Source organism: Saccopteryx leptura, chromosome 6 (assembly GCF_036850995.1).
Source record: "Saccopteryx leptura isolate mSacLep1 chromosome 6, mSacLep1_pri_phased_curated, whole genome shotgun sequence".
Lineage (NCBI taxonomy): Eukaryota > Metazoa > Chordata > Mammalia > Chiroptera > Emballonuridae > Saccopteryx > Saccopteryx leptura.
Window position 1 is genome coordinate 55205011 of NC_089508.1, and position 20535 is coordinate 55225545.

A 20535-nucleotide genomic window follows, 5' to 3' on the forward strand; every position below is an offset into this window, starting at 1 on the left:
GTTGGGCAGAAGATCCACTTGAGAGGGGGCTTCCTGGTTCCATGTTGTCTCCCACTATATAACATTCATTTTATATGAATATATTTTTATTGCTGCACTTCATTTGCAATGAGGGGATCTCTGTTTTCCTCTCCTTTTTTGTTCTGTTACTTTTATTCTACCTCACCACACGAGCCAGGACAGCCATGCTGCCCCATGAACATGGCCACCATGTTGTGTCCACGTTCCTACCCACGACCTGTTCTGCACTCTTGATTTTCCAGCTTGAAAGAGCAGGTAATGGAGGAGGGTCACTCTCTGACCTGCCTTTAGAATACGAATGCTTTGACATGTTCCCAACTTGGTGGCAGAAGGCAGATGAATGGACAGATTAATGTTGATAAGCAATCATGGTAAACAGATCATACCATGCTGATGTCCAGAAATCTGTGATGGCTGCTTATCACCTATAGGGTAAAGGAACACATTCTCAGCATGGCCTTTCTTACGCTGCCTTAGCCTTGGTTCTGGCCTCATCCACCTTTCCCCACTCCAAGACATCAGCCCCAGGCAACAAGCCCACAGGTGCTGTTCTGGCCTCTTTCCTCCTCTGTTTGAGCTGTTCCCATCCAGGAAGCTGCTGCTTCCTCTTCTCCTCCTGTGGATTTCCTGCTCATCCTTCATGACCCAGCAGAAATGCCGTTTTCTCTGGGAAGCCTTTCCCATCCCTGTCACCTCCCAGAGCATAACTGAGAACTAGCCTGACTCTCTGCTTCTGTTGCCCTTTGTACAGACTACTGCTAAGAGCATTTATCACTGTGAATCACTTTCTGCTGCTTGTGTCTAGCACAGTGACTGACCTGACAAGTTACTCAGTGCTGAGCAGATAAGCGAATGAATGAATGAATGAATGAATGAATGCCTTAGTAAGATGGCAAAGGCCCCTTCATGTCACCTGGGAAAAGCAAAAGAAGTTGCAGGCAGAGTTCAATTCAGTGATGTGAACATTTATTTGAGGGACTATTGTATGCCAGAAGGTAGAATGACAAACATCAATGTGATATAGTACCTGTTTTCCAGGGGTCCACCATCTACTGGGAGATGGCCATAGTGGGACTCAGTGGGCAGGCCACCTGAATAAAACCTAACCCAAGAAATGTTCTCTTCCAAGCGCTGTCTGCCTCGCAGAGTGAATACCATCCTGGTGTGTGGTGTCAGTTTGCCACAGAAAGGCCTGCTGGCGCGTGCAGGTCGGTAAAGGTAGACAATGTTGCCCTGTGTTTACATAACATGAAAGGGCTGCTGCCCCTCAGCGCTGGGTAGCACCTGATGTATCTTCACACATGCCTTCCACAGGATGGGTTACCAGGAAATAGGGCGCAGTGTCACCCAGGAACCTGACCCTGGTATGTAATCCTAACACAAATAAAGGCCTTGTAAAGGGTGTTTGTGTGTGGTTTTGTGTTTATTTTGGAGTTGGGAGTTTCCTCTCTAAGTGAGGGTGTGCCTTCTCCCCACCCCCCACAACCTTAACCTGACTTAATTTGAGAGTTCAGAAATGGAAGATAGTCCGTGGGTCTAACTAGTATTTTATGCAAAAAGAATAAGACATGAGATTTGAATGAAATTGTATGCAAGCCAGGAACCCAAAACTCTGAAGGGGTTTTGGATTTATATAAATGGATGAAAAGGAATGAATTCCTGAGCAAGATATTTTAAAAATCCAAATTCCTCTATGCCCTGATCATCCTTTGAGTTGTTCTTATGTTCATGACATGATGGAGTCTGCTCACCAAGCTTTCATAAGAATGATTCTAATAACACTTTAAATGTATATGGTATGTTCTAAAATATAGCATGCTTACATCTGTTCTCTCATTTGAATCTCATGGCCACCCACTGAGGTACAAGATATGGCCACTTGATTACATACAAGACAGTTGTGATTCAGAGAGGTTAAGTAACCTGTTTAAGACCACACAGGTATTAAATGTCAGGGCTTGGACTTGAACTTAGTCAGTGAGGAAACATTAAGCAAAGCTGGGTGCTACCATCTTTTAGTTTACCAGATTCTAACAGTGCAGATTTCTTCCTTGGGTCATGCCTTTTACACACAATTAATCTAAAGTTCTGTACTGTGAAATTTTTATTTTTTACACAGTTAATTTCGTGGTTACATTGGTTTTTCCTTTCTAATAAGCCATTCCTCCTATTTAAAGAAATTAATTTGTATTTTATTAATTGTTATAAAGTGTGCATGCATTTGAAAGTAGAATTTACAAGAACAAAACTCTTTCCATACTAACACCTGGGGGCATGAAGTGGGTGAGACTTGGCAGAAATATAAATGTCAAGATAGGTTAAGGTGAGATTGTAAAGGTTCAGGGCAGACCAAGGAGTTTGTATATAGGCAGTCAGTCATGGGAGGCTTTTTCCCTTAAAATTTTTTATTATGCAAACATTTCAAAAACATCTGAAGAAATTAGAGAAGAATACAATATTTGGTCACACTTATTTTACCTCTTTCTATAAAAAAACAAAAAAAATCATATAAATAACATTATATATATGAATATATATCTAGTTTTTTAAATATTTTATTTATTGATTTTTAGAGAGAGGAGAGAGAGAGAAGGGGGAGCAGGAAGCATCAACTCATAGTAGTTGCTTCCCATATGTGCCTTGACCGGGCAAGCCCAGGGTTTCTAACCAGTGACCCCAGCATTCTGGATTGACGCTTTATCCACTGCACCACCACAGGTCAGGATTTTTTTTAATAGTTTATTTATTAAGTTTATATTTGATTTTTAAAAACTTTTGTTATCATTTGAAGGAAGGCTATAACCATCCTGACACTTCACTCTGAACACTTCTTATGTATCTCCCAAGATTCAGGTCCGTCTCCTAGCAACCTGCAGTACCATTATCACATGTAAGAAAATGAACAATAACTTATAGAAGACCTTTAATTAGTGGAGAAATATTATATTTCTGACTTAGAAAAAAATTCCCCCAGTAGGGAAGAGGAATAAGCCAGCTGGAGATGATAATAATGGGGGTAAGAGATGCAAAGGTAACCTATAAACATTTTTTAAATGAAGTTGATGGCCTTCTATGCTCTTATTTTATGCTAAAAATAATAACTCATAGATAACAAAGAAATGTACACAGAAGTTACCCACAGGGCCCTCCAGTCCAAAGTAATCATTATTAACATTTGGTGTATTTTATCCAGCATTTTATGAACAGGGTTGTGTGTGTGTGTGTTTTCAGGTGCACTTTCACGATTTTCTCTCCTGCTATTATCCCTTTACATTCTCACCCAAGCAGACCATGTGGGCTCTGAAGTATTTTATTTTGCTATAGGAGCTTTTATATAAGCCTTTCCGACTTCCGTACCCTCTCAGTGTGTTCTGTGAGGTGGGACTCTTTCCAGTTCCTCATGCCCAAAGCTTAGCCTATGCCCAGCCTCAGAGTGTGCCCCATGGGCCCCTTCATCTCAGCCCTGCACCAGGCTGTCAGCCTGGAGCCCAGAGATGCATGCTGGCCATTTCATCAGCTCTGCAAGGCCACCACCCTAGGGGAACCTGAGGACAAGTGAATGAGGACACTGAGCTGAATGACTGAGAGAAAGAACAAAATGTGGCAAAAATTAAATGATGGAAAGCCATTATTAAATGGAGAGCATTAAATCAACCAGCTGATTCTTGGGAAGATACAGCAGGAGGCCACGTGGCGAAGGGGAGAGAGGATAGGGAAGAGGATTAGGGATTGAGCCTGCCTGAGTCTCGCCACTGCTGTGGAATGTCGGGGAGGTCATGTCTCTGACCTTTCCTGGCCTTGAGAGTGGAATGAAGGACCAGGGAGATATCTGATTACGCAAGGGCCCTGCAAACTCTAAAACTCCTTGCAAGTGCTGGTTGTGAATTTTAACTAGCCTCCCTATAAGGCCACATTTCTCCCTATTCCTCTCTTGCCCCAACGGAATTCAGAAAGGGAGGGCATGGAAACATGCGAAGGGAGAATGAATAAGGTGGCCCTTCCCAGCTAGCAGGCCGTGCCGATTCCCAGGCGGGCCGAACACTGTGTAAGGCTGATGTGCTTGGAGTGCATGGGTCATGATCCCTGTTTTACAGCTGAGGAACCTAAGACAAAAATGCGGTGCCCTTCTCCTCTTTTGTCCTTATTGCCTTTGCCATCAGTGTGAGGTACTCAGAGGCCTCTTGCTGGTCCCAGAAGCCCGCAGCCTCTTGACCCCTAGCTAGGCCTGACCCCCATCGAAATATCACAGGTACAAACAGTACTTTTTAAGTTTTATTCACAGATCCACATCAGCCCTCCCACTGCAGCTGATCTAGAAGGAGTGAATCTTTATTCTGGAAGCAGAGAAGGGTGATAGAAAGAGCAGGTACTTTTTTTTTTTTAAAGGGAGAGAGAAGGAAGGGAAAGAGAGGAGAAGCATCAACTCATAGTTGCAGCACTCTTAGTTGTTCATTGATTGCTTCTCATACATGCCCTGACAGGGTGGGGAGCTCCAGCTGAGCAGCAAGTGACCCCTTGTTCAAGCCAGAGACCTTGGGTTCAAGCCAGTGACCCTAAGCTTCAAGTCAGCAACCTCTGGGCTCAAGTCAGTGACCACTGGGTCATATCTATGATCCCATGCTCAAGCCAGTGACCCCACGCTTAAGCTGGTGAGCCTGCACTCAAGCTGGATGAGCTGCTGCTCAAGCTAGTGACCTCAGGTTTCGAACCTGGATCCTCAACATCCCAGGTCGGTGCTCTAGCTACTGCGCTACCAAATGCCCAGGTGATAAAACAGGTACCTTGACACTAGACCTGGACTCCACCCAACCTCTATCACTTATTAGTTGATTGGCCTTGAGTAAGTTATTTAACTTCTCTGTTCCTCAGTTTCTTATCTGGAAAACACAGATAATAACTTACTTTACAGAGGTTCTGTACAATGATATTCTGGTAATAGTCGTATCTCCACAAAAAAGTGTATGTACACACACACACACTTATTGTAAATTTTATGATATAAAGATTTGTAAAACAATTTACAAATAATAAAATATATAACGCTTTTTATTGTAAATTCCAGAGAGCCAGCTGATTCTTATAAACCATGTTCCTTGGTTTTTGCCAAAGTCTTGTATCAGTAGCCACATGATGGATGCAGTTGACAAATGAGTGTAATTCCAACAAGAATGTTGGCTGATATTTTGTTTATATTAATAAGTAAGATGAAAATGAAACAGTGAAGATGTGTGTTGGAAGTTTATTTGTTAGCCAATGACATGAGTAACTTTTTTGATGAATTGGATAATAGTTTCTGCATATTGAAAAAAATTCCTCAATTTACTGTGCTATTCACAACACAATGGCGACAGACACAGCACCCTTTTAAGTCTAATCTTAAAATAATAAAGTGATCTTCTCCAGCACTTCTTCAGTCAGTTTTGCTCTATGTGGAACCCTGTGTTCTGAAAAGCATTCAACCCTGCCCTCAGCGAGCGTGCAGTCTAATGGGGCAGCAAGACTGGCACACAGAGCGCTTGGCAGTGTTGCTGCTACAGGTCGAGATTGCTGCATGAGAGTGGAGTTGGGAGAAGGAAGAGAGGCTAGACTGGGTATTCAGGTGGTTCTTCCAGGAGGAGACAGAATTTTGGCTGGGCTTGGAAGGATGAGTAGGAGTTCAATAGGCAGATGATAAAATAAAGACTCTCATTCTGGGAAGGAGAGATGTGATCAAGGAAATAACAGCAGAGATGTTGGTAACAGCCACAGGCCACTTTATATGCCTTGTTTGATCTGCTTGGTAACCCTCTTAAAGTTTTTATTATTATTCCTAATTTATAGAAGAGAACTCAGGGGCTGAGTATCTTGCGCAGTGTCAGACTGCTAGTAAATGGTAAATATGGGATTCGAACCCAGGTTCTAAGACACTGAGCCTTTATCTGCTGGGTTCCCTGAAAGCAGGATGTGCAGGAAATGCATCTGCGATTACATTGTTTCATGCCTTCATTTACATATCTGGTGAACAGTTCCTGAGCCCCTACTGCAGTCCCAGCACTTTTGGGTGCTAGGGATGGAAATGAGAGGAAGGCCCCCACTCCCGCTCATGGGGCTTCAGTATAGTGGGAAAGGGCCGCACAGGAAGTAATTAGAGTGCAGTCGGTTCTCGGCCAAAGGCATGTCAGGGTATCATGCTGGCCCTGGTGGAACAAGGAGCAGCGTGAGTTGGAGGGGAGGCGTCACAGCAGACATTCCTTTGTGGAAGAGCTGGGCTGGGTGGTGAGGGGAAGAAGCAGCTTGTCAGGAAGACAGAGTGACCTGCAGGCTGGGGTGGGGTGGTGCAGAGGCTGATTAAGGTCGGTTGAGGCCCCCAGGCGCAGAAGAAAATATTGGGCCCCTTAAAAAAGAGAGAGAGGGAAAATAAAAATACATGTTAACCATATTTTTAAATAAATAAAAATCTTATGTACTATTAATGTTAAAATTGCACATATGAAACCTAACTTGGTGTCATTCGAAAAAAGTGTAAAGTGGGGTTTTGCAGGGCCCTTCAGAAGTCGAAGCCCAGGGCACGCGCCTGGTGCGCCCGCTGTTCAATCCACCTCTGGGGTGGTGAGGAGGTCAGCCCTGATGTAGCAGAAGGTGAGCTGGCTGGAGGTGGGCATTGGGCCTGGTCCCATGGAGGCTGGTGGGGCAGGGCTGCCTGTGGGCTCATCTGTAGTGTGTCAGGCGAGGAGTGAGCTGCAGCACTGTGGAAACCTGCCCCCAGAGCCTGGCAGCAAACAGCCTTGCTTTCTCAGGTTGCCCAGCAAGTCCTGAATAATCTGGGGCCAGGCTTGACATTTCCAGGGAAGGTTCACACGCAGCTTCCTTGTCTCATGCTGGGAACCTGCTCTGCAGAGCTGAGCAGCCTCACCTGGCGACAAGCAGGCCACACGGGCACCTGGAGAAGACACTAAGCCAGGGGTCAGCAGACTTGGACTCTTCCCCTTGCTCAGTAGCTTTGGCAGTTTCTTGACCTGTCTGGTTTGTTGCCAGCATGAGAGGACTGAACGTTCTGAGATTCTAGCAGGCCCAACACTGTGAGTCTGGGGGTGCAATGGGGTGGGAAGAGAGACGCAGGGATGAGGGAGGGAGGAGGTGGGTCTGTGAAGGGTATGTTCTTCAGCTACCAGCAGGTGACTCAGCGGGGATTCAGAGAGGTTCCCAGGGATGACTTGTTAATAATACTGCCTCCTGGAAAGGAGCAAACAGGCATAGCTGCCGTTCTCTGAAATCTTGGCGGGTGCTGCTCCTTTTGTGGACCATCCCTTCATCCTCGGAACAACTCTATGCCTTGGTAGGTGATGTCCCATTTTACAGATGGGAAACCAAGGCTCCAGGAAATCCAATCACTTTGCCCAGGTTTCACTGTGAGTGGCAGAGGTGGGATTTGAACCCAGACCTGCCTAACACTAAGCTCTGGTCATTTACACCTTACTACATAGTCGTCGTCGTCCCCCCCGGGGCTGCCTTCATCCTGTAGGGGTTCCTGAACATGCTGTACTGAGCATCAATCATTGACATGGGCCCCACCTGGAGGACCAGGTGCTGGATTGGCACCATAGCAGGCACCTCTGGCCAGGTCCCCTGGGACACAAGGGGCACACTGGCCTCTCCCACTGCTACCCACCTGGCGGGCTGAGCTGGGTGGGTTTGTTTTGACAGGTGTGGGCAGTTTTACCTCCTGGTAGCAGGTTCATGAGCACCTAGGGGAATATGATCCCTCCTTCCAGATGTACTTTGGAGGTGATGGCAGGTATGTGGGTGAAGCATTTGGATGCAGTAAATAAAGCTGGAGGAGACTGACAGGAGCAAGAGAGGACAGATAGGATTGTACAACCCTCGAGGCCAGTCTGGCTTGGGCCCAGAGGCCTGTGGCCGCAGTTACTTGTTCCTCCTTCCTGACCTGGGGCCAGGAGGCCTGAGCTTTGCATGTCCTGCCTTGGGGCCCAGAGCATTGGGCATTTGGGAAGTGGGCCCAAATCCAGCTCCAGACGTTGTGCCACTTTGCAATTGCAGAGTCTAGAGCTCCCAAAGTCTTTGACTTTTGTCCACTGTCCATCTTAGAGTTGCGGGCTGGGCCCAGAGCCAGGAAGCGGCCCGCTTAAGCTCACACAACCTTGGGTGGTGGAGCTGAAAGTGGAGTTTCTTAACACCCAGGCCTGGGCTCTTTTCCACCGCCCTGCCCTGTTTGGGGAGGGGGAAATAAATAAATAAACTTGGGCCAAACCCTGGGGGGATTGCTGCTTTGCTGGCCCTAAGGCTACTTTTGGGGGTCCTCCCTGAGTCCCTTTTCCTCCTGACTCAGCCCTATAGCAACCTTGTGAGGGAGTGTATTCAGTATCCCTAGTGGTGGTGGTGGGTCTCTAGGGGGTCAGACAAGGAAGGACCACTGGCTCCCAAGTCTTCCAATTCACGTCAGCAAATTTTAATGAAATATGCAAGATGAAAGACACCATAGGGGATGCCAGGGTCCTTAAAACTGATTCAAGGCCCTGGCCGCTCAGTGGTAGAGCATTGGCACAGTGTGTGGAAGTCCAGGGTTCAATTCCTGGCCAGGGCACACAGGAGAAGTGCCTATTTGCTTCTCCACCCTTCCCCCTCTACTTTCTCTCTATCTCTCTCTTCCCCTCCCGCAACCAAGGCTCCATTGGAGCAAAGTTGGCCCAGGCTCTGAGGACGGCTCCATGGCCTCAGCCTCAGGCACTAGAATGCCTCCGGTTGCAACAGAGCAACGCCCCAGATGGGCAGAGCATTGCCCCCTAGTGGGCATGCCAGGTGGATCCCTGTTGGGTGCATGCAGAAGTCTGTCTCTCTGCCTCCCTGCTTCTCACTTCAGAAAAATACAAAAACAAAACAAAACAAAAAACTAATTCAAACCTGACCAGGCAGTGGTGCAGTGGATAGAGCATCAGCCTGGATAGAGCACCCAGGTTCGAAACTCTGAGGTCACCCTCTTTTTTTTTTTCTTTCCATTTTTCCGAAGCTGGAAACAGGGAGAGACAGTCAGACAGACTCCCGCATGCGCCCGACCGGGATCCACCCAGCATGCCCACCATGGGGCGACGCTCTGCCCACCAGGGAGCGATGCTCTGCCCATCCTGGACATCGCCATGTTGCAACCAGAGCCACTCTAGCGCCTGAGGCAGAGGCCACAGAGCCATCCCCAGTGCCCGGGCCATCTTTGCTCCAATGGAGCCTCGGCTGTGGGAGGGGAAGAGAGAGACAGAGAGGAAAGCGCGGCGGAGGGGTGGAGAAGCAAATGGGTGCTTCTCCTGTGTGCCCTGGCCGGGAATCGAACCCGGGTCCTCCGCACGCTAGGCCGATGCTCTACCGCTGAGCCAACCGGCCAGGGCTGAGGTCACCCTCTTAAGCGCAAGCTCATCCAGCTTGAGCGCAGGGTTGCTGGCTTGAGCCCAAATGTCTCTGGCTTGAAGCCCAAGGTTACTGGCTTGAGCAAGGGGTCACTGGCTCAGCTTAGCCCCCTGGTCAAGTCACATATGAAAAGCAATCAATGAATAACTAAGGTGTCACAATGAAAAATAGATTCTTCTCATCTCTCTCCCTTTCTGGCCTTTCTTTCTCTCTCTCTCTCTTTAAAAAAACAAACAAACTGATTTAAGTTGTCTCAGGCAGGCCGCCACACAGGGAAGTGGCATCAGAATATGAGAGAGAGCCTGCAATGAGAACCACTCTCTTGTCAGCGCTGAGGGGGTTAGAGCACAAGGTCATGGAACGGTTCACTGAAAAGTAAGGGAGGAAAAGGAGGCAAGGATGGGGGTAGGCTCTGCAAGTGTGAAGAGTAGGCAAGGCATTCTAGGTAAGGGGGAGAGCCAGAGCGAAGGATGGAATTGAGGTGTCGTTCTGGGTGTGGTAGCACTCAGAGGGGATGTGGGGCAGGTGCAGGCAAGTGATGGGCAGTGAGGCTGGAAAGGCAGCATGGGCAACCCGTGCAGAGCCTTGGATGCCTCAAACATCCAACATGACATCTGGCCTTCCTCTGATGGTCAGTGGGACCATCAAAGATGTCTAACCAAACTGGGTGATGTGATGAAGTGCACTGGGGCTGGACTGCCTTGAATATCCACTTTGACTCTGCTACTAAAAGCTGTTGGGCTTTAGGCAAATGCTTTAGTTCTCTGAGCCTCTGTTTTCTCATCTGTGTAGTGGGTTGATAATAATACCTGCCACTGAGGGTGGCCGCAAGGATGATGGGAAGCATTAGTGCACTGCTCGCCTTGGTAAAGTTTGGGTAAATGTCAGTCCCTGCACTGCCTCCTGGGTGTCATCAGGCTATTAGTGGAGGTTGGGATAGCAAGAAGGCAGGTTTTTTGGAGAAACTTCAGATATGCGACCCAAAACCCTTAGCCAGCTTTGAATCACCTTGGTGGCCTGGGACGGAAGCAGGCGTTGATGGCAGGGAGTCCCCAGCCCTGTGTTCTTCTGGTCAGGATAGGACAGAGCCTGAAAGTGCATATGGTCCAAAAGACCCAATACGTGAGTGCAGAGGTGGGGACAAGAACCCGGGTCCTGACCACCTGGCAGACTGTTCCTGTTGACCCATGGCATCTCGCAGTCTGAAGCCCCCAAGCCTCATCACTTTATCCAGACCCACCTTGGGGCTCTCCTGGCCAGGGCCTCTGTTTCCCTCTGAGATGAGGAGGTCCAGCAAAGGAGGTCCTCTCTCAGCCTCTGGGTACAGACTGAGGGCCTGGCCAGGCCAGGCCAGGGGCGGACTGGGACCCCTCACCTGGGTGAAAGCATCAGCAGAAGACAAGGCATCCAGGATGGGTAGCAGGGGCCAGGCGGGGAAGTGCCACACCTGAGCCGGGCTGTGAGGTGGCTCCCGGCCGCCAGGCCCAGCTGGCACTCTCACTGCCCCCTGGGGTAGATTCCCAGGGCCCCTGAGAGCAGGGAAGGGGGATTATTTAGTCTAGTGGTTAGGAGCACAAGCTTTGGAATGCAAAAGATAGAGGTTAAAATCCCTGTGTCCATGAGCCCTCTTTTCAGCCTTGGATTTTTTTTTTTCTGAAAAAAAGAGGAGCGGTGGTACCCCCTGCATAAGGTGGCTGAGAGGCGTCAGGGAGGGATAGGGTATGTCACGTCCTGGTAAGCACATTTCAGGGCTTTGCTAAGTGGCACGTGTCTTCACTCAGGGAACATTTATTGAGCACCTGATAGATTCTAGGCTCTACATTGATCTCCGGGTAGGCGATAGGAGCAAAACCATTAGGAAGCTCGTAGGGGAGTCAGATAGGTGAGCCGCCACCCTGAGACAGTGGGAGACACACTGCAACGGGGGAGCTCACGCTGCTATGGGAACTGGGGAGGTGGCATGCGTGTGTGTGCACATGTATGTATGCATGTGCGTGCATGCATGAGTGCCTGCACGTGGATGTGGGTGTGTGCACACGCACATGTGTGTGAAGGCCTTCTGGAGGAGGTACTGTTTTTACTGAGATGTGAATAGGAATCAGACAGGCTTGGGGTAGGAACTGTGCAGGAAGAGTGTCCCAAGCAGGGGAGAAATCACCTGCTGTGTGTTAGGTTCTTGGGGTGGGGCTGGGTGGGGCTTGGGGGTTACTGCCTGGAGAATTCAGCCTCGGATTGTTCTTCCTTCCTCCCTGTCATTCCCCACCCCTGTCCCTACTGCCCCTTAGTCCCGGGGATTACCAGGTATGGTGCATGTGCCTCTGTCTACTGTGGGCCCCACCCCCATTCAGCAGGTGCTGTGCGGGGGTGCCTGGGCCTCCAGCACACTGTGGTGATCAGAAGGAACTGGGACCCTGCACCGGAGACAAGCCTCGGGGCTATTCCCTGGAAGAGAGAAGTTCCCCATACGGTGGCTGTGGACTGTGAGGAATGTGGTGGAATAGAGGGAGGAGAAGCCACCTGGCCAGGAGATGGTGTGCAGTGGGAGACTGCAGCTCACTGTGGGGGTGCCTGGACACTTGGGGTCCATGGGATCACCCAGAGGGCTGAGTCAGGGCACTGGGGGGGCCTTCTGCCTGAGTCCTATCTCCTGACCTTCCTCCGTCCTCGCTCTCCTGTCTGTGGAGCTGAATACTCTGTTCTGACTTGGGAAGGGACTTTGACACATTACAAAATAAAGCTGAGAGACAGCTCCAGAGGGGAAAAGAATAAACAAGCCTAAAAAATACAAAAGGGAATTTTTTTTAAAAAGTGGGGCCCTCAGCCAGCTCACTTGAGTGATAGTTTCCAGCCATTGTGACATAAGGCCACAGAGTGGTCAGTGTGCTTGGGAGTTTGGGGTGGAGGGAGCTGGGGTGTCTTCAGTGTGGATTCAGAATCAGTTCGGCTAACACATAGGCTGCCCTCAGCCTGCTCTCTAGCCCTGTGCTCTACACTGCATGGGTGAGGGTGCAAGACCTGAACCCTACCTGCAGGCCAGGGCCCAGTAGGGGAGCTGGGACAGAGACTGCAAGGACTCTTGGACAAGTAGAGTGTGACAAATGTCATAACAAAAAGGTGCAAATAAGCACAAAGGGGTCTGGGGGAGGGAGAATTCACTTCCGGTGCGGGTGGGGGCTCAGTGATGGTGAGAAAAGGTCTAGGCCCTGGCCGGTTGGCTCAGTGGTAGAGCGTCGGCCTGGTGTGCAGAAGTCCCGGGTTCAATTGCCGGCCAGGGCACACAGGAGAGGCGCCCATCTGCTTCTCCACCCCTCCCCCTCTCCTTCCTCTCTGTCTCTCTCTTCCCCTCCTGCAGCCGAGGCTCCATTGGAGCAAAAGATGGCCCGGGCGCTGGGGATGGCTCCTTGGCCTCTGCCTCAGGCGCTAGAGTGGCTCTGATTACTGCAGAGCGACGCCCCCTGGTGGGTGTGCTGGGTGGATCCCGGTCGGGCGCATGCGGGAGTCTGTCTGACTGTGGCTTCGGAAAAATACAAAAAAAAAAAAAAAGGTCTTAAGGATGAGGTGGATTGCGTTAGACTTTGATGCCTGGCTAGGATTTCAGTGGATAGAGGTTAAGCAGGATTTCCAGGTAGAGCAAGCGATGTGAGCAAAGGTGCAAGGTGGGAAATTCTTTAGCAGCTTGAGAAAGAAAAAAAATTTAAACTGCAGTGTTGAGATATGTCACATTCCATACAATTCACCCATTTAAAGTGTACAATTTACAAAGTTGTATAAATAACACCACAATCAATTTTAGAAAATTTTCATCACTTCAAAAGTAACCCTGTACTCATTAGCAGTCATTCCCCATTCTCCTAGTCCTAGGCAACTAACTACTAATCTACTTTCTGTTTCTATGAATTTGCCTATTCAGGATATTTCGTATAACTGGAATCATGCAATATGTGGTCTTTTGTGACTGACTCTCTTACTTAGCATGTTTTCCAGGTTTATCCGTGCTGTAGCGTGTATCAGTACTTCATTTTTTTTCTTTACTTTTCAAACCTGCTTTTATTTTCTTTTTTCCTCTTCACATATAGAACTTCTCCAAGAACCGCATGTTTTGCTGTTATAAAGTCACTTCATGTTGTTCAGGTACCATTTTATCACTAAAACTTTGCTGGCATCAAAATATGACAGTTAAGCCTGACCAGGCGGTGGCGCAGTGGATAGAGCGTCGGACTGGGATGCAGAGGACCCAGGTTCGAGACCCCGAGGTCGCCAGTTTGAGCGCGGGCTCATCTGGTTTGAGCAAAAGCTCACCAGCTTGAACCCAAGGTCACTGGCTCCAGCAAGGGGTTACTCGGTCTGCTGAAGGCCCGCGGTCAAGGCACATATGAGAAAGCAATCAATGAACAACTAAGGTGTTGCAACGCACAATGAAAAACAAATGATTGGCCCTGGCCGGTTGGCTCAGCGGTAGAGCGTCGGCCTAGCGTGCGGAGGACCCGGGTTCGATTCCCGGCCAGGGCACACAGGAGAAGCACCCATTTGCTTCTCCACCCCTCCGCCGCGCTTTCCTCTCTGTCTCTCTCTTCCCCTCCCACAGCCAAGGCTCCATTGGAGCAAAGATGGCCCGGGCGCTGGGGATGGCTCTGTGGCCTCTGCCTCAGGCGCTAGAGTGGCTCTGGTCGCAACATGGCGACGCCCAGGATGGGCAGAGCATCGCCCCCTGGTGGGCAGAGCATCGCCCCTGGTGGGCATGCCAGGTGGATCCCGGTCGGGCGCATGCGGGAGTCTGTCAGACTGTCTCTCCCTGTTTCCAGCTTCAGAAAAATGAAAAGAAAAAAAGAAAAAAAAAAAAAAGAAAAACAAATGATTGATGCTTCTCATCTCGCCGTTTCTGTCTGTCCCTGTCTATCCCTCTCTCTGAATCACTGTCTCTGTAAAAAAAAAAAAAAAAAAAAAATTGACAGTTAACCAGTGTTAAAAATATTTACATAGCACGGCACATGAAGCTTTGGCAATTAAGCCACATAAAAGGAGGACAAGACCCCCATGTTTAGAATCAGGTGTTCACAGTCCCCATCTGGTGACTGTACAATGGTTCCAAAAGGCAGCAGAGACAACAGGCAATACTTCAGAGAACACTAAACACTATGACCTGGAAGCATAGTGTTACCCCAGTGTCATGTACCACACACCCTCTCTCTAAGGTGGTCATATAACTCTAGCATATCAAGACCAGCTGATATAAAATGAAGACAGACAACATGACATTTACTCTGTGGAGATATTCTAACTCCTACTATGCACATATTGTGATTTTGAACACAGCTAATCCTAAAAACTTGTCATGATCGTCATGATTTTTCAGTTTGGGTGATCCAACAATTTGTACTCAACTGTTACTTCTTTTTGGGTGTTGCTAGCACCAAAGCTGAGCTGGATAACAACTCATGGCTGTAGATCCCTCACATGCGGGTTTTTTTTCCATAACATGGACACTATTTTAAGTCTGTATTTCCCTTTGGAAGATAAGCTGATAGAGTTGTTTTGTTTTCACCCTTAGGAATACTAGAACAGTCTATCCTTGGTTCTCCTTGAGGCTGTAATCCAATTATTCTGCTCATTTTTACAAGAATACAAGGGTGTCCCCTGGAGTGGCCAAAGTCAGGATCGCACCACTGCATGCTTGAAGTAAGGTTACAGGAAACTGACAGGCAACATAAACAGACCCTTGTGTTCAACAAGTACTCCATTAAGACCAACAAGTCTATGAGGACTGTGAGATTCTTCTGTTCTTCTAAAGCGGTGGTAGTCAACCTGGTCCCTACCGCCCACTAGTGGGCGTTCCAGCTTTCATGATGGGCGGTAGCAGAGCAACCAAAGTATAAATAAAAAGATAGATTTAACTATATAGTAAGCTGTTTTATAAAGATTTATTCTGCCAAACTTAGTGAAAATCTGACATAAAGTACTTGGTAAGTAATTATTATTATATGCTTTAACTTGCTGTAACTCTTCTTTATAAATTTTATAAAGTAAAGTTACTTCCCTACTTTATAAATCACCATTACTGTGAAACCGGTGGGCGGTTAGAAAATTTTACTACTAATAGAGATACAAAAGTGGGCGGTAGGTATAAAAAGGTTGACTACCCCTGTTCTAAAGCATATGATTTTAGAAACTTTTTAAGGTCTTCAGTGTACCCTTTATAGGACTCTGGCTCAGACATATTGAACAAATGAATATTCCAGTGCCAACACTGGTTTTGGAAAAACCGTAAGTCCTGGACTAGAAATCTGGTTATGATATTTTGGAACCTTATCGTTCAGAGTTTGAAGCATAGCCCACATTGTGAATGTGAAGAGTTGGCCTGGAACCCATAAAAGACTAGGTAGAAGAGCAAGGTCATACCCCAGCTCTTGGTGGTGGTCGCTGATGTAAATGAAGAGCTTCCACTTGGCCACAGTTGAAGGATCTCTTGTCTTTCTTTGTCATGGTACGTGTGCCCACAGAGAGGGGGAGCTGCAGTGTGGTGGAGGAGGCGAGGAGAGTAGAGCCGTGTCCTGACTGCGTGTTCTGACTGCTGCAGTGCAGCTGGGCACTGGCAGGAGAAGGTGGGACAGGTGAACACACCCTTTCCTGGCACCCAAGCTGCTGCCGGGTGCCAAGCCAGGCTGCTGCTGAGTCCATGGGAGCCTGAGGCCAGGGCTCCGCCTGCAGCAGCCAATCTCCGCTCAGCTGGACCTGCACTGCTGCTGCCTCCTCCGTTTTTTGCTTTTTTCTTTGCCTTCACTCCATTTTGGTTTGATAGCATGGATACTGTATGGACACACCACATTTTTGTTTATCTGCTATCGAGTGATGGCCCTTTGTGTTGTCCACTTTGGGACTATTATGAGTACACTGCTGGGACATATGTGTACAAGTTTTCTTGTGGATGTATGTTTTCAGGACAGTACACTTTCAGTGGAGTCCAGGAGAGTCGTGGTGGAGAGTGGGAAGAAAGAGGGTGACACAGAGGGACCTGCTTACCCACTGGGTACTCCAAGCAGTTGGGTGGGAGTGAGAGGGTGAGCTCAAAACCCTGTTCTAGCCTCACTGGGAGCCTGAGGTTTATGAGACCAGGGTAGGGCTGCCCCCCACCCCCACCACCATTATACACAATCCACACTCACATTGTTGTGTCTAATCTGGCAGCTGTTTGTTGAAAATGGCCTGGACAGCTGGTCTTTTCCCAGGAAGTCAGGTGCATTTTCCCCTGTGCCCTGCAGGGGGATGAAATTAGTTAAACACACAGAGAAGTGCGAGCCACACTGACCTTAGAGGAGGAGTGTTGTGGACAGGAAGTTGGACAGCCAGGGGGAAGGGGTGGTCAGGAGGACAAAGGTCAGTAAGCCAAGTGTAAACCAAGGTTTGGCTGCGATGCTCCTACCCCCATCATGTTCACACAGAGTTGGTGGTTTTGTTTACAGGAAATGCTGCTGGTAGCTCCCTGGCACCATTTGACAGATAGGGAAATGGAGGCACCACATTGAAGTAGTTTGTCATTCAGAGGCTGAAAGGGGATTGAAGCCAAAGTCTCCAGTTCTGCTGTGAGCAGCAGGGGCAACGGGTTTGCTAAAACCCAGGCCTTGCCCTCCCTGCTGTGCCTGGGTTTTGAGTTCACAGGAGAAGACTGAGGACACAGCAAGAAAGAGTTTATATTGTTTCAGTATCCAAAAAAAGAACACCAAACCCCACCCCATCCGCAAAGCAAAAACACAAAACAGGGCTTTAATTACCATCTTTTCTTTCTTTCCCTTTTTTTTTGTTCTCCAGCCAGAAAACATTATGTTGTTAGACAAGAATATTCCCATTCCGCACATCAAGCTGATAGACTTTGGCCTCGCTCACGAAATAGAAGATGGAGTTGAATTTAAGAACATTTTTGGCACACCAGAATTTGTTGGTGAGTTTTGGGCCTATTTCTCTCCCACCTAATAATCAGGGATTAAAAAGTAAGCAATCCCAGTAACAAACCCTGGGTCTGGGCCTCTGACCTGAGAGATGGTGCCTTGAAGACTCCCTTAGAAACCTAATGGGTGGAGAAGGAAATGTGTTGCTGGGCGTGTGGGTGGGTGTCCAGGGCTGGCTTTGAGCACCAGGGGAGCCTGGGAGGGCCAGGTGGGGCTAGAGGCTTTGGCAGGGTTAAGCCTTCCCAGAGCTTGCCCCCGCTCCTGCTTTTAGATGAGTTTGTTGTGAGGATTTAAAATTACCTCTCCCTCTTGCATTTCCATAAATTCAGCTTTCTCTGAAGTAGCTTTGGATTTCCTGAAAAGGAGAAGGGACACCATCTGCCGGATGCCAGATCCTCCCACTCACCTCTCTGGTGTGCCTGTCCTTTATTTATGCACGGAGGCCCACCTGCAACAGGGCCCTGGAGGCCCTCTCCTCTCTCTCTTTCTCTCACCCTTGGCCCAGGCTCCAGAAACCCCCTCATGGGGCTTGGACTGCAGGTTGGGGTCACAAAGAAACAGCCTTGCAAAGGAGAGAGGAATGAGAACCACTGTCTCTCTGCTTTGGGAGTTGGAGTGGTCTGGAAAATGGAGGGAGGGCATGGTCTCCTCAAAACCCAGGGGCGGACACTTCTGACCACCGTCTAAACAAAAGGGAAGACAGAATGTGTGAGGCCACTCACTATGTTGGATTTTTAGGCCACACATACCACCAGCTCTGCAGCCACTATGGAATGGTGTTGCAGAGGCTCCACAGACCTACCGGCAGGGGACCCTGGCTGTGTGCTGAGTACTGTGTCTGGTGCTCTGCAGACATTATTTCAGTTAATCCTCAAACCACCCCATGAAACAGATTTAATTATTTCCTCTATCAGCAGCCTTGTTCAGGGCAAAACAACCAGTAGGTGGTGGGGCTGATGTTCAAATACACATACATCCAACATCAAAGCCTCTGCTCTTTCTGTTACACTGAGTTGTCTCTCCGAGGAGACCCTACCCCAAGGAGCATATAGTTTGTGCAAATCAGATATTAAGCCACCAAACAAGAGTGCTGGAAGGCTTTTAGCAGATCAGCTGGTCTAGTTTAACAAATGTGGAACTGGTGGTCCGGAGGATTTTAGTTAAGGTCAATGAATGGTTATTCTCCACCTTCTGTATGAAAGATATTAGGTGAAGTACTAGGACAGACACAGTGATGGTAAAGGGCCACATTCAGAATGACACACCCAATGTCACACAGTGAGTTGGTAGCAGACCCAGCTTGAACCTGGGGCATAAGACATCTATCATTGAACTTTTTCTGATACAGCAGTTACTGCCCATTATTCACATAGGTAGTAAAAATGTATGTTTATTTAGTTAAGTTATACCAAATGTTAAATAACAGTAAATGGTTAAATTAGAAATTCAGGGCAATGATGAGCCACAAAATAGGATGTGATTAATTGTATAGAGAGTGATATAGATAGTCAAAGACTGTCCAAACAAGGTATCCATTCTGACAAAGTCAATGGGATCAGTCATGGCCTTGAATTAGTGAGGTTCAAGGGCTGCTGTGGGTAGGAGAAATGTCTGAAGAAGGATGGAGAAACAGCCAGGGTAGAGGAAGAGCAAATCCCAGGTTTAGTCAAACATAGCAGGGGGATAGGACCAGAATTAGTGCATTTATCAAGGGCAATTTACTGTTCACTCTGGATGGAGCAGAGAGTTCACACAAACTGGTTGTGTGAATGGGATATTAATGAGTGTGGCCAGACTGTGAAGTGTTTTTCCCACTGGCATATTGGTAAATGGCTAACAACTGGGTCTCAAAACAAAACCCTAATTTATAGTATTTACTAATTTCAAGCTACCAACATGTTGTCACTGAATTCAGAGTTGGGAAGAGATACACACAGTGGACTCTTGTGAGCTAATGTGAGCCAGCTGCAAACATAGGGTGGCTTCCATAAGCCCTTTCCCAAACTATGATGCCCAAGACCCCTGAGAAATAGATTATAACTTTTTTCTTACTCCTACCATTTCTTTGAAATATCAACCTGAGACCCAGTGTTCAAAACTTGCTGTCAGCCTCCAGGAATGTTGTGGACCTGGTCTTCCAAAAGCCCTCTCACTAAAAACTGGGTTCTTAAACACACACACACACACACACACACACACACACATATATATATATAATCTGAAGCAATTCTGGACTCATAGGAAATGAGTAAGGATAGCAACCCCTTCAGCATCATGTGTCCCACCCCCAAAAGCAAGTGAAATGAACTAGGAGCTGGAGCTGTGAGCAGCAAGACAATTCAATAGAAAGACTTTTCCTAAAGGTAAGTACACATATCAGCATTTCAATCAGAGACTAGCAAGATTTAGATGTTCAAAGACATAAGATATTGAAATGATCAAATGTTGACTATAAAATAAATGGAAAGAGGGAGAAATATATATCCTACATAGGTAAGATATAAACTGAGACTCATGGACATAGATAAAAGTGAAGTGGTTACCAGGGGGACAGGGGTGGGGGGGAGAGAAATAAAGAGGGACAAATACACAGTGATGGAAATGATTTGACTTTGGGTGTTGGGCACACAACACAATCAACAGTTCAAATGCTATAGAAATGCTCACCTAAAACCTATGTACTTTTATTGATCAATGTCACCCCATTAAATTTAATTTCTAAATAAAAATAGATCATAAAAATAAATAATGGAATGTATATAGAAATAAAAGGTAGACTCACAAGGATGAGCAAGCAACAAGGGAGCATCAAAAATAACCAGGCAAATTCTAAAAAGAACCAGATAGAACTTTAAAAAAATTCAATAATAGCCTGACCAGGCAGTGGCGCAGTGGCTAGAGCATTGAACTGGGATGCAGAAGATCCAGGTTCGAAACCCTGAGGTCACCAGCTTGAGCATGGGCTCATCCGGCTTGAGCACAGGCTCACCAGCTTGAACGTGGGGTCACTGGCTTAAGCATGGGATCGTAGACATGACGCCATGGTCACTGGCTTGAGCCCAAAGGTCACTGGCTTGTAGCCCAAGGTTGCTGGCTTGAACAAGGGGTCCCTTGGTCTGCTGTAGCCCCCACCCCCCGTCAAGACACATATGAGAAAGCAATTAATGAACAAGCAATCAAC

At 47.7% G+C, this 20535-nt stretch overlaps 1 protein-coding gene and 1 pseudogene across 5 annotated transcripts in view; one reads left to right on the forward strand and one right to left on the reverse strand.

Annotated features, from left to right (window-relative positions):
* The window catches only part of DAPK2 (death associated protein kinase 2), a 132408-nt gene that overhangs the window by 88477 nt on the left and 23396 nt on the right, over positions 1-20535 (forward strand). For all 5 annotated transcript variants that reach the window (XM_066388586.1, XM_066388581.1, XM_066388585.1 and 2 more), the window contains one exon: positions 17218-17347. In XM_066388586.1, the coding sequence (XP_066244683.1) occupies positions 17218-17347 (130 nt within the window). The remainder of the gene's footprint in view (positions 1-17217; positions 17348-20535) is intronic.
* On the reverse strand, positions 14699-15894 carry LOC136377330 (sodium/potassium-transporting ATPase subunit beta-3-like; annotated as a pseudogene).